At 58.1% G+C, this 12,579-nt stretch overlaps 1 protein-coding gene across 6 annotated transcripts in view; it reads right to left on the reverse strand.

Moving 5' to 3' along the window:
- The window catches only part of NFIC (nuclear factor I C), a 100,583-nt gene that overhangs the window by 7,476 nt on the left and 80,528 nt on the right, over positions 1-12,579 (reverse strand). For 4 of the 6 annotated variants that reach the window (XM_064382099.1, XM_064382097.1, XM_064382098.1 and 1 more), the window contains exons 7-10: positions 10,184-10,309; positions 6,443-6,627; positions 5,178-5,331; positions 2,103-2,188 (exon numbers count right to left, since the gene is read on the reverse strand). In XM_064382099.1, the coding sequence (XP_064238169.1) occupies positions 2,103-2,188; positions 5,178-5,331; positions 6,443-6,627; positions 10,184-10,309 (551 nt within the window). The remainder of the gene's footprint in view (positions 1-2,102; positions 2,189-5,177; positions 5,332-6,442; positions 6,628-10,183; positions 10,310-12,579) is intronic. The other 2 variants (XM_064382101.1, XM_064382102.1) reach the window with 2 other exon arrangements.

Genomic DNA, 12,579 nt, shown 5'->3' on the forward strand with positions numbered 1-12,579 from the left:
CACCCCCCCACCCATACCACGGCCTATGCACAGCCCCCCTACCAGTGCCCCTCCTCACCCCATTCTGTCAGCCCTGGCCCCACCCCTTCTGGGTCCCCAGAGGGGTCCAGTGGATCAAGAGAGGGATGCTGAGAAACGTGCTGCCCTCGCCTGCCTCAGTTTCCCTCCCCTCCCAGGCTCGGGCGGGGTGGGGCTGGAGCCAGCACAGGGTGAGAGGGGTGCCCACCCCGGGTCCTGGTGGGAGGGCCAGGTCAGAGAGTTTGGTCCAGGCAGAAGCTGGGGAAGGGTTAAGCGGGCTGGGCCTCCTCCCTCCGCCCGCAGCTTTTATTAGCTTTGGTTTCTGAACCACTTAAAGACATTCCCAGCCTCCCGCAGGGGCGGGGAGAGGTGCCGGTGGGGGCGGCGCCGGTGGGGGCGGCAGAGGTAACACCCGGCTCCATCAGCACCCAACAGGGGAGAGGGGGGCCAAATCCCAAAGCAGGGAGTCCTGGATGTCTACCTTGGGGGCTCCCCAGCTCACTGGGGGACTCTGACCAAGTCACTCCCCTCTCCGGGGCTCTGTGGGTGCAAGGCAGGGTGCTTAATATTTAGGGGGTGTGGGGAAGTCTGAACCTTTCAGTGCCCTTTCTGTTCCCCAGTGCCAAAGTCTCCCGGTGTGGGTGCCCATGGCTAGAGGAAGAGACAGAGGTTCAGAGTGGGTGAACCAGTGCTGGGCTGGAGGCCTGGCTCCTGACCCAGGATTCCCTCCACCCACAGCACACGGGAATCCTCTGAACTCAGGAGAAGGAGCCTCAAGTCCCCTGCTGCCTGCTTCCTCCTCCGGCTGGTTTTGGGGCCCCGGGGCCCAGGGCTCACCCGGGAGGAGAGGGAGGTGCTGCCTACAGGCTTCCTGGGCACCTGGCACAGGAAAGGAGGGGGAATGCCACCTCCCCTCCCCTGGGGCTGGCTCAGCCAGGACGGCCCTGCAGGGTCCCAGGGAGGCCCCCCGACCCTTGCTGTGGGCTCTGCAGCAGAAAACCTCCCGCTGTGGCCAGAAGATTAGAACATGGCCCCTGGGGACCCCACACATCCACCCCCATGCTCTGCAGTTCTGCGGCTACTAGGGAGCCCAGAGCTGGGTTCTCTCTGTGTCTGGTCTCTGTGCCTGCGGCAGCCGCCCCTGCGACCCTGCATCCTCCGACCCTCTCCCCAGCACAAACCTGGAAGGAGGAGAGGCTCAGAGGTCAGCCGCGTACCATAACCCGCAGACTCGCTCACACACTCCTGGCCTGCACAGGCACAGACGACAGCCCCTGACTGGGGTGGGGGTGGGGGACACCTGGGCCTGGGGTTACAGCTGCCCTCCCACACCCTCCTCCCCAGGAAGCTGGGATTCACCTCCCCTCTCTGAGCCTCCTCTGTTAACCGCCTGCCTGCCTGCCTTCTCGGGGTGGTGAGACCCCGCTCACGCTCACTCAGCTGCAGCCATCTGAACGGGGAACGGGGAACACGAACGCCAGCCCTGTCCCATCCCGTCTGCCTTACTGACGAAGCCTCTCTGCCCCCACCCCTCACAGTGGCTCTGATATGGGCTGAGGCCTGGGGTGGGGCTTGGATGCTGTCCTGGGAGGCCCCACACCCCGCCATGGGTTGCCTCAGTTTCCCCCGGTCATCCCGTGGTCCCTCTAGGCCTCGGCATGGAGGGGGATGGAGGTTGGGGAGGTGTGAAGCCCTGTGTGACCCTGGGCAGATCTCTTTATCTCTCTGGGCCTCAGTTTTCCCATCTGTACAATACGAAGCAGCTGGTAACGACCCTGGTCCCATGGCTCTGCCATGATGGTCTCCAGGAGATGCCCCTGGGGACTCCACAGGCAGAGTCTGGGGCCACACCCCATCCTCCCAGGACCAAGGTGGAGGGAAATCTGGCCTCAGGGAGAGGCCAGGCGGAGGCTCAAGGCCCGGGTGGGGTGTGGGAGGCTCAAGGCCCAGGTGGGGTGTGGGAGGCCCCTATGCCGGGGGGTGTGGCGTGGGACCCAGCAGGCCCTCTTTGCCCTGAGCCCCCCTGGGCCGGCCCCTCTGCCCTGCCCCTCCCGCCTCCCCCCAGCCGGCCTCTTGGCCCCTACCTGTGCCTGATAAATGCCCGCAGGATCCCTTGGTCCTAATCCCACAAAGGAACGGTTTGCAGGGGACGTGTCGGGCGGAGAGTAGGCTGCAGGGAGGAGAGAGACCGAGAGCCCGTTAGCGAGGGGTCGCGGCGGCCGGGCGGCCCTGGGCCCAGAGAGGGTGGCCGCCGCCGGGCGCCACACAGCTGAGCCTCCGCACCCGGTGCCTGGGGCCTCAGAGGCTTCTGCCCTCCCCCGGCTGAACCGGGCCCCCTTGAAAGGCCTAAGGTCCCTGGGAGGTGGGGATCCTGACTGGAGGGGCCCAGGGGTCACGGCTGAGATCGCCCAGGTGGGCGGGGTGTCTGCTGAGAGGGACGGCAGGAAGGATGGCTCCATAATTCACGAACCGCCTGTGAATTATCCAGGGTGTGCCAGTGCCCACCCCGTCCTGCCTCTGCGGGCTGCCTCCATGCAGGGCGCATGCATTATTGAGGGCGTTTTATTTATTAATCTTCCTCCCGGAGAGGGCAGAGGGAGGGCTGGGGGGTGCGTACATACAGATGTGCGTACTTATATTTCAAGTCTCAGCCATTATGTTCTGCGGCATGTGAGTAACTCACCGCCTGGTGCCATGGCGGGGACAGGGGCCGCAGACAGGCCCAGGCCCAGGCCCAGGCCCAGGATAGGGGAGAAGCAGCCGAAACAGGCAGGGTCCCCAGGTTGTCTTGCCTAGGGTTGAGGGGAGCTGGAGGCAGCCAGGCTTGGGGGGAGAAGTGGGGTGGATCTGCAGTTAAGAGCCCCACTGCAGGGAAAGGCGGGTGGAATCCATACCTAACCTGCCTTTATTAAGTGTCTACCGTATGCCAGGCACTAGGCATGATCACACCGAGCCCTGAGCGGATCCTACACAGTATCCTGCATCTATTAAGTGTCTACTATATGCCAGGCACTGGGCACAATCCCACTGAGCCCTGAGTGGACCCTACACGGAATCCTGCATCTATTAAGTGTCTACTGTATACCAGGCACTGGACATAATCCCACTGACCTCTGAGTAGATCCTATGCAGTATCCTGCATCTATTAAGTGTCTACTGTATGCCAGGCACTGGGCATAATCCCACCGAGCCCTAAGTGGACCTGACATGGTATCTTGCATCTATTAAGTGTCTACTGTATACCAGGCACTGGACATAATCCCATTGAGCTCTGAGTAGATCCTATGCAGTATCCTGCAACTATTAAGTGTCTACTGTATGCCAGACTCTGGGCATAATCCCACTGAGCCCTGAGTAGATCCTAGGCAGTATTCTGCATCTATTAAGTGTCTACTGTATATACTGGACATAATCCCACCAAGTTCTGAGGAGACACAATGCAGTATCCTGCATCTATTAAATGTCTACTGTATACCAGGCACTGGGCATAATCCCACCGAACCCTGAGTGGCTCTTAAGTGGCATCCTGCATCTATTAAGTGTCTACTGTATATGAGGCTCTGGTCATAATCTCACTGAGACCTGAGTGGATCTTACGTGGCATCCTGCATCTATTAAGTGTCTACTGTATACCAGGCTCTGGGCATAATCTCACTGAGCCCTGAGTGGACCCTATGCAGCATCCTGCATCTATTAAGTGTCTACTGTATACCAGGCTCTGGGCATAATTTCACTGAGCCCTGAGTGGATCCTATGCAGCATCCTGCATCTATTAAGTGTCTACTGTATGCAGGCAGTGGGCAGAATCCCACGGAGCCCTGAGCCAATCCTATGCAGTCAATGCTCCCATTTCACAGAGGAGCAGGCAGGGACGGCTGGTGAGAATTACCACAGCCACCTGACACAGCACAGCATTGGGCGCCACACAGAATGTCCTCCCTGATCCATGTCACCAGCTTATTCCCCACCACCCTGTGAACTGGGCACCAACGCAGACCCATTTTGCAGCTGAGAAAACTGAGGCTCAGAGAGGGGAAGACGCCTGCCTGAGGTCACACCGGGAGAGAGCTGCAGAGGCGGGATTCCAGCCCAGGGTGGATTTGGGGCTGACCCCCTCCAGCCAGTGATCAGAAGCCAGTTTTTACCGGCTGGCAGCCCCGGTTCTGGAAGGCAGTGGGGACAGGGCAAGGAACGCCGGGGCAGGGGAAGAGGAGCCAAGGACGCCTAGAAGGAGCCGTGGCCACCAAATGCTCAAGAGGGTTGTGGGGGTCTCACTTGGAGAGTGAGGAACAGAGATGTTCAAAAAGGGGGGTGAGGGGAAGATGGAGTCCTCTCCAGGGGGAGAGGTCTCTGGGCTCTGAGATGTCTGGCGGCCTGTGAGGGTGGGTGACCCACCCAAGCCTGCACAGGGCGGTTGCAGGGAGAGTCTGGGGGCAGAGCCGCTGCGAACGAACTCCACGTGGATCCTACGTGGTGTCCCGTAACTATTAAGTGTCTACGGTATACTCAGGCCAGGATCCCAGGACTGAGGGGCCATCCAGTGGCCATCCAGAACCACACTGAGAGAGTGGAAAAGTCTAGAAGCTGCAGCGGCCGCCAACCCAGGGGCTTCCGGGTGAGGTGGCAGGTGAAGAGGGTCCCATCTAAAGGTGTGCTCCAGCCAGGTCACCCAAAGGAACTGGGCCTGATGTGGCTCATTTCGCCCCAAGAAGCCAGAACTCCAGAAAATTTTATGTGAAACATCCTGATTTTAAAACAATCACACTGATTCTCCTTTTCCACAAACGAAAGACCAGCCTGGGGTCGAGTCTGGCCCTTGGGCTGCCACCTGAGATCTGTGTCCACCGTCAGCTTCCTGACACACCAGGGAAGGTTTTCGGCAGCCTGCGGCAGACGCCAGGGTCCCCCAGGCTACTCGGCGACGGGGACAGACCCTGGACTCTCACCCCGGCCCGTGGCTCGGTCCTGCCAGCCCCTAAGGCTGCCTCGGCCCTACGTGGCCAGACCACACGGCCTCAGGGCTGCTCTCCGGAGACCCACCAAACTCGCCAGGCCCTGCAGGGCTGGGCCGGACCGCTGACCTGGCAGTGGGGCTGGGGAGAGGACAGGCCTCCCTGCGGACGTCCGCCCCACCAGGGCACCGCTTCCCGCGTGCTTACAGGGCGAGGTCGGCGACGTGGCTCCTCCCTCGGAGGTGGTGGCGGGTTTGGTGGCAGGGGGGAGCGCCAGCCGTGGCAGCCCCGGGGGCGGAGGAGCCAGCATCTGAGCGGAAAGGCAGTGGCTGGGCATTTTGAGCTGACCACTTCCATTTAACTGGGGGAACAGAGAGACACATGGTTAAGGAGCGGGCTCTCCCTCTGCCTCGGTCTGCTGGCGCCGGCCGCCCCCGGCTCTGTGCACGGCCCGGGCGGGGAAGCTAGCAGGCTGGGGGGCCAGGGCGCGGGCGTGGCCGTGACGGGTTTGGTGGGTCTGAGGGGCCTGGGGATGCCCACTTCCCGGTGTCACTCGAAGCCCGGCACTGCTGGGGCCTCGCTCACTGGATCTCCCCCATAAACCCCCTGCACGGCAACTCGACCGATTTCCTTCCAAATGGCCCCACGGCCTCCTCACAGCAAGCCCTCTGTGTTCCTCATTCGATATGAGCACACAATCGTCCATCACCCACGGCCTGGCCCGTGGTTCTAAAGTCCAAAAAGCTCCAAACACCCAAAGCTTCCTGAAGTCTGGCGAAAGCTGGCTTACTTGAACTGAGTTTGGTAGTTTTTTTGCAATTAATTTCTTCCTGCCCTTTTTTTTCCCTTTCTTTTTTTTTTTGCTGAATTCTAACCACTAGACCACCAGGGATTTTTTCTTTTTGAGACAAGGTCTTGCTCTGTCACCCAGGCTGGGGTGCAGTGGCACAATCACAGCTCACAGCAGCCTCCACCTCCCGGGCTCAAGCGATCCTCCCACCTCAGCCTCTTCAGTAGCTGGGACTACAGGCGCACACCACCATGCCTGGCTAATTTTAAAATATTTTTTGTAGAAACAGGGGTCACGCTCTGATGCCCAGGCTGGTCTTAAACTCTGGGCTTATGCAGTCCTCCCACTTTGGCCTCCTAAAGTGCTGGGATCACAGGCGTAAGCCGCTAGGCCTGGTCCCTCTCTGCCTTGTTAACCCGAGGACGACCCATGCCGTTGCTGGGACCTGCACAGGCCACCCAGACCCTACAGGGTTCGACATGACCCATCTAAAACCCTCACAAAGGAAAGCATCTTAATTCTTACCCAATCCAGCTGCCTCCCAGCCCTACAGAGGAGGGGATTTCAGAACCGAGTCTCCAGGACCCTTTAAAGCAGAGGTTGTGCGTTCGTGTGAGCATGTGGCCCCCGGAGGTCACCTGGAGCCGCCAGGAGAGGCCCGGACGCACCCTGCCTGACTCACCGGTCCAGGTTGCTGGCTGGCTGGGTCGCAGGCCAGCGAGACGAGATCTTTGAGCGGGTCCTGGGGGTTGAGATGAGGCGGATAGCGGATGGCCGTGTGGGGGAAGTAGGTGGAGGCCGTCTGGGGCAGGATGGACGTCGTGGGGAAGTGCAGAGCGGAGGACGGGTGGGGGCTCCGGGCAATCCCTGCGGAGACAGTGGGAGGTGGGGGTTATTCGGGGGGGCCCTGGCCGGTCTGCTCTGCGACTGTGTGACTGTGGTTCCTGCCTGCATCTTGGTGCGTTTATTTATTTATTTATTTATTTTCCCTCCTCCTCAAGTGTGTTTAGTAATAATAATATCAACAACCAAAAAAACCCAGCAGCACTGACCACATTTACCCCAAATTCCCCGGCTCCCACGGCAACCCCAATGGGGCTGTGATATTATCCTTGTGTTTTAGTTTTATAGAGGTGGGGGTTTTGCTATGTTTGCCAGGAGGGTCTCAAACTCCTGGGCTCAAGCGATCCTCCCTCCTCGGCCTCCCAAAGTGCTGGGATTACAGGTGTGAGCCCCTGAGCCCGGCTGGCCTTTTTTTTTTTTTTTTTGAGACAGTCTCGCTTTGTCGCCAAAGCTAAGGTTCAGTGGTGCGACCTCAGTTCACTGCAAACTCCACTTCCTGGGTTCAAGCAATTCTCCTGCCTCAGCCTCCCAAGTAGCTGGGATGACAGGTGCCCGCCAGCATGCCCAGCTAATTTTTGTATTTTAGTAGTGACGGGGTTTCACCATATTGGCCAGGATGGTCTTGAACTCCTGACCTCAAGTGATCTGCCTGCCTCAGTCTCCCCAAGTGTTGGGATTACAGGCGTGAGCCACTGCACCTGGCCCCATCTTTTAACAGAGGATGACAGGGTGGCCTTCAGGGTAAGTGCCACCTGTCCAAGGCCACACAGCATCAGATGGCAGACCTCGAATATGAATCCAGCCCATCTGGGCCCACGGACTATATTATAAAGCTGGAGTTGGTAAGCTCTTTCTGCAAATGGCTGAAGAGGGATTTTTTTTTTTGAGAGAGTTTCACTCTTGTTGCCCAGGCTACAGTGCAATGGCATGATCTCGGCTCAATGCAACCTCTGTCTTCCGAGTTCAAGTGACTCTCCTGCCTCAGCCTCCCGAGTAGCTGGGATTACAAGTGTGTGCCATCACACTAGGCTAATTTTGTATTTTTAGTAGAGACAGGATCTCTCCATGGTGGTCAGGCTGGTCTCAAACTCCTGACCTCAGGTGATCTGCCTGCCTCAGTCTCTCAAAGTGCTGGGATTATAGGGGTGAGCCACCAAGCATGGCCTTTTTTTTTTTTAAGAGATAGAACTTCCCTTTGTCACCCATCTGGAGTGGCATGATCATGGCTCACTGCAGCCTCAACCCCCTGACCTCAGGTGATCCTCCCACCTCAGCCTCCTGAGTAGTGGGGACTGCAGGCGTGTGCCACCACGCCTAGGTAATTTTTTGTATATTTAGTAGAGATGGGGTTTCATCATGTTGCCCAGCCTGGTCTCAAACTCCTGGACTCAAGCAATCCACCTGCCTCAGCCTCCCAAAGTGCTGGGATGACAGGCGTGAGCCACCGCACCCAGCCTAATGCCAGCACATCAAGAAGCCCCGTCCCCATCGGCAGTCACTCCTCACCCTTCCCCCAGCCCGGGCACCCACACATGCCCTCCCTGTCTCTGTGGCTTGGCCTGTCCTGGACATTTCATAGAAATGGGATCACACAGTGTGGCTTTTCGTGTCTGGCGTCTCTCGCTGAGCGGGATTGTCCTGAAGGTGCATCTGAGCTGTGGCCTGCGTCAGAGCCTTGCTCCTTTTCACGGCTGAGTCGTATTCTATTGTGATATCTGCCTTTTCCTTTTTCTTAACAGTTCAGTCTGTGATTTTTAGTATTTTCACTATTTATAGCAGTCACTCCCTCGTCTCCCCAGCCTCTGGCTGGATAGTAAAGATTTTTGGCTTTTGGCCACGTGGTCTCTGCTGTAGTTACTCAGCTCTGCCAAGGAAGGGTGGGAGCTGCCACAGGACATATACAAAGGCGTGCTCGTGGCTGTGTGCCAATAAAACTTTATTCCAAAGAACAGGCGGCCAGAGGGCTGGTGTTTGCTGCCCCCTGGCCGTAATGACTGCTTTGATTTGAGTTTGCCTCTCTGTGTGTGACTGTGTCCTTGTAAGGAACTAAATGATTTATCACCAGAACATGAGGTCGTAAGCAATATTTGAGGCTTCCTGCAATTCACCCCCCTTAATCCCAATGGCAGCCACGGGAGGCGGAGAATTTTTGTTTTGCTTTGTTGAGATGAAGCATTGATCTGTCCCCCAGGCTGGAGTGCAGTGGCGCGATCTTGGCTCACTGCAGCCTCTGCCTCCCAGGTTCGAGCAATTCTCGTGCCTCAGCCTACTAAGTAGCTGGGATTACAGGCGTGTACCATCAAACCCGGCTAATTTTGGTATTTTAGTAGAGACGAGGTTTCACCATGTTGGCCAGGCTGGTCTCGAACTCCTGACCTCAGGTGATCCACCTGCTATGGCCTCCCAAAGTGCTGGGATTATAGGCGGGAGCCACCGCGCCCGGCCAGGTGGAGCTGTCTTATCAGCCCCAGTTGACAGGTGGGGAAATGGATGGCTACCGTGTGAGTGGCCGGCTCAGCTCCCGACCTGTGGTTACCCCAGGTCTACGTTTATCTGTGAATGTGACCCTACGGCCTGTCTGGGAGTCTCTCTTGTGTGACTTTTTCTTTTCTAGAGGCAGGGTCTTGCTGTCACACAGGTTGCATGCAGTGACGAGATCACAGCTCACAACAGCCTCGAACTCCTGGCCTCAAGCAATCCTCCTGCCTCAGCGTCCCGGGTAGCTGGGACTACAGGTGCATGCCACCACAGCTGGCCTCTCTCAGGTGACTTCGGTGGGGCCCCCTCACCTCTGGGGATGCGTGAGGCCCTGGCCTGGTCTAAGCATTGGCCTCATGGTCTGTGAAATGGGGGTGCAGCCTGACCCTCAGGGTTCTGGGGAGGCTGCCTGCTGCGTGCTCAGCCGTAGGCTGTGGCCTCACTGGCAATTTCTTCTTTTTTTTTTTTCTTTTTTTGATGAAGTCTCGCTCTGTCGCCCAGGCTGGAGTGCAATGGCACGATCTTGGCTCACTGCAACCTCTGCTTCCCGGGTTCAATCGAATCTCCTGCCTCAGCCTCCCGAGTAGCTGGGATTACAGGCACATGCCACCACACCTGGCTAATTTTTGTATTTTTAGTAGAGATGGGGTTTCACCATGTTGGCCAGGCTGGTCTCAAACTCCTGACCTCAGATTATCCGCCCTCCTTGGCCTCCCAAAGTGCTGGGATTACAGACATGAGCCACCGTGCCCGGCCTCACTGGCAGCTTCTGATCCTGTCCATCGGTCAGTGTCTAGGGTTGGAATGCAGGGATTGGATTGAGACGGCGGATGAGGAGAGTGACGTGAGGTAAGCCCCAGGCTGCAGCCTCTCCTTATACAGAACAGGAAACTGAGGCCCAAAGGGACTGAGACCAAGCTCTCGACAGGGCTGGGACCAGGTCCCGGGCGCTCTCCACCATGGCACTTCTATGTTTTTTTGCCACCTAGAAATCTATAGCAATGGGACTCATGGTCAGACATCCAGTGGGACTTCCCTGGCTGTGAGAGGCCTGATGGGAGGGCCCTGCCGCCCCTCCCCGCCGGGGTCCCGTGGTGCTCACCGCTGTGCACGGCGATGACGGGCCGGTGGTGCTGGGTGAAGCTGGAGAGTCGGGGAGAGTCCTGGGGGGATGGGCTGTTGAACGGTGACTTGTCCATCTCTGTCTTCTTCACCGGGGATGAGATGCCTGTGGAGGGGACGGGATGAGAGAGTCACAGACTGGTCACACCCCAGGAGCCCTGGACTTTCCCCAAAGCCAGCCTCCAAAGGGGCAGGAAGCCCCATCACCCTGCCTCCTCCTCCTCCAGAATCTGGAGGGGGAGAGGCTGCGAGCTCATGACACAGAGGAGTACACGGAGGCTCAGAGCAGAGAGGTGGCTGCCCAGGGCGGCGTGGCTGGGGGATGGAGAGCCAGGTGCCAGCACGTGTCCCGGGGCCTCACAGCCCGGCCTTCTCCTACTCTCCTTCCACAGAAACGGGAAGGCTCAGGGCTCCCCCCATCACCTGGGGGTCACTTGAGCCCTAGAGAAGGCGGTGGGGAGGGCGGCGAGGGTCAGGTTGGAAGCCCATTTAGACCCTGACCGGCGAAAGGTGCACAGACAAGTCCCTGCTCAGCTCAGTGTTTCCTCGTCCACAAAGGAGGAAGGAACAGAGCCCCCCTGGGGCTGAAGTGAGATGCAGCCACTCTCTGCAGTCACTTGTTGGAATCACCCTGCAGACGGGGGCCTCACTGCCTTCCCAGGCTGCCTGGAACACAATCCCCAACAGCTCCCAGCTCCGCCCCTCACACCTTCCTCAGTGAAACAGCGAAATGAAGAAATAGACGGAGGCTGGGCGCGGTGGCTCACGCCTGCAATCCCGGAGCTTTGGGAGGCCGAGGCAGGCAGATCACTTGAGGCCAGGAGTTCAAGACCAGCCCGGCCAACATGGCGAAATCCTGTCTCCACTAAAAATACAAAAATTAGGAGGGCTGGGTAGCGGGTGCCTGCAATCTCAGCTACTTGGGAGGCTGAGGCAGGAGAATCGCTTGAGCCTGGGAGGGGGAGGCTGCAGTGGGCCGAGATCGCACCACTACATTCCAGCCTGGGCAACAGTGTGAAACTCCATCTCAAACACAAAAAATATTTGGGTGGCCGGGTGCGGTGGCTCACGCCTATAATCCCAGCACTTTGGGAGGTCGAGGTGGGTGGATCACCTGAGGTCAGGAGTTCAAGACCAGCCTGGTCAACACGGTGAAATGCTGTGTCTACTAAAAATACAAAAATTAGCTGGGTGTGGTGGTGCATGCCAGTAATCCCAGCTACTCGGGAGGCTGAGGCAGGAGAATCACTTGAACCCGGGAGGCAGAGGCTGCAGTGGGCAGAGATAGCACCATTATAGTCCAGCCTGGGCAACAAGAGTGAAACTGTAACTCTGTCTTAAAAACAAACAAACAGCTGATGGATGGACTCAGGTGGGCTCGCCCACTAAACATGGGTTTCCCTCCCCGTCCAGACATCCCCCTGGAAGGCCCCTGGGTGTGAGGGAAGCAGCTGGTCCAGGGTTCAAACCCTAGCTGGCTGTGGAGGCTGTGCGACCTGGGTGAGCCGCCGTGTCCACCCCTTTTCAGAAAACGGGATTCTGTGAAGCTCTGGAATTTCCAGCTGGCGCAGTGTGGGAACGGCGCTTGTGAGGACTGGCCCAGGTTGCCTGTGTGGGTGAAGCCCACAACCGTCCCGGATCCTTGGGCATTGGGCATTCTCCGAGGATGCCTTCAGCCCCACTATTCCGAGGAAATGTCAACTGCCCCGCTCAAAGAATGTTACGGCAGGAGCCGCAGCTGCTGCTGTTAGGGGTGAGTGGGGAGGTGACAGGGCGCCCCTTCACACTTTCACCCCATCTTCAAAATGAAGTGAGAACACAGAGCCCCAGAGAGGGCCACTTTGGGTATTTCGAGGAGGCTGGGGTGGAGTCTGGCTCTGGAGCTGAAATGCCTGGGCCGCCCGGGGATGGGTGGTGCCTTTCTTTTCTCTTTTTTATTTTTGAGATGGAGTCTTGTTCTGTCGCCCAGGCCGGAGAGCAGTAGTGCGATCTCAGCTCACCCCGACCTCCGCTTCCTGGGTTCAAGCAATTCTCCTGCCTCAGTCTCCCGAGTAGCTGGGATTACAGGCGCCCACCAACGCGCCTAATTTTTCTATTTTTAGTAGAGATGGGGTTCCACCATCTTGGCCAGGCTGGCTCCAACGCCCGACCTCATGATCCACCTGCCTCAGCCTCCCAGAGTGCTGGGATTACAGGCGTGAGCCACCATGCTTGGTTCTTTTTTTTTTTTTTTTGAGTCTCACTTTGTGGCCCAGGCTGGAGTGCAGTGGCGTGATCTCGGCTCACTGCAACCTCTGCCTCCCAGGTTCAAGTGATTTTCATGCCTCAGCCTCCCAGGTAGCTGGGATTATAGGCACCCACCACCAGCCCGGCTAA

Source organism: Aotus nancymaae, unplaced genomic scaffold (genome assembly GCF_030222135.1).
Source record: "Aotus nancymaae isolate 86718 unplaced genomic scaffold, 86718_ANA_hifiasm-v0.15.2.pri h1tg000028l, whole genome shotgun sequence".
Taxonomy (NCBI): Eukaryota; Metazoa; Chordata; class Mammalia; order Primates; family Aotidae; genus Aotus; species Aotus nancymaae.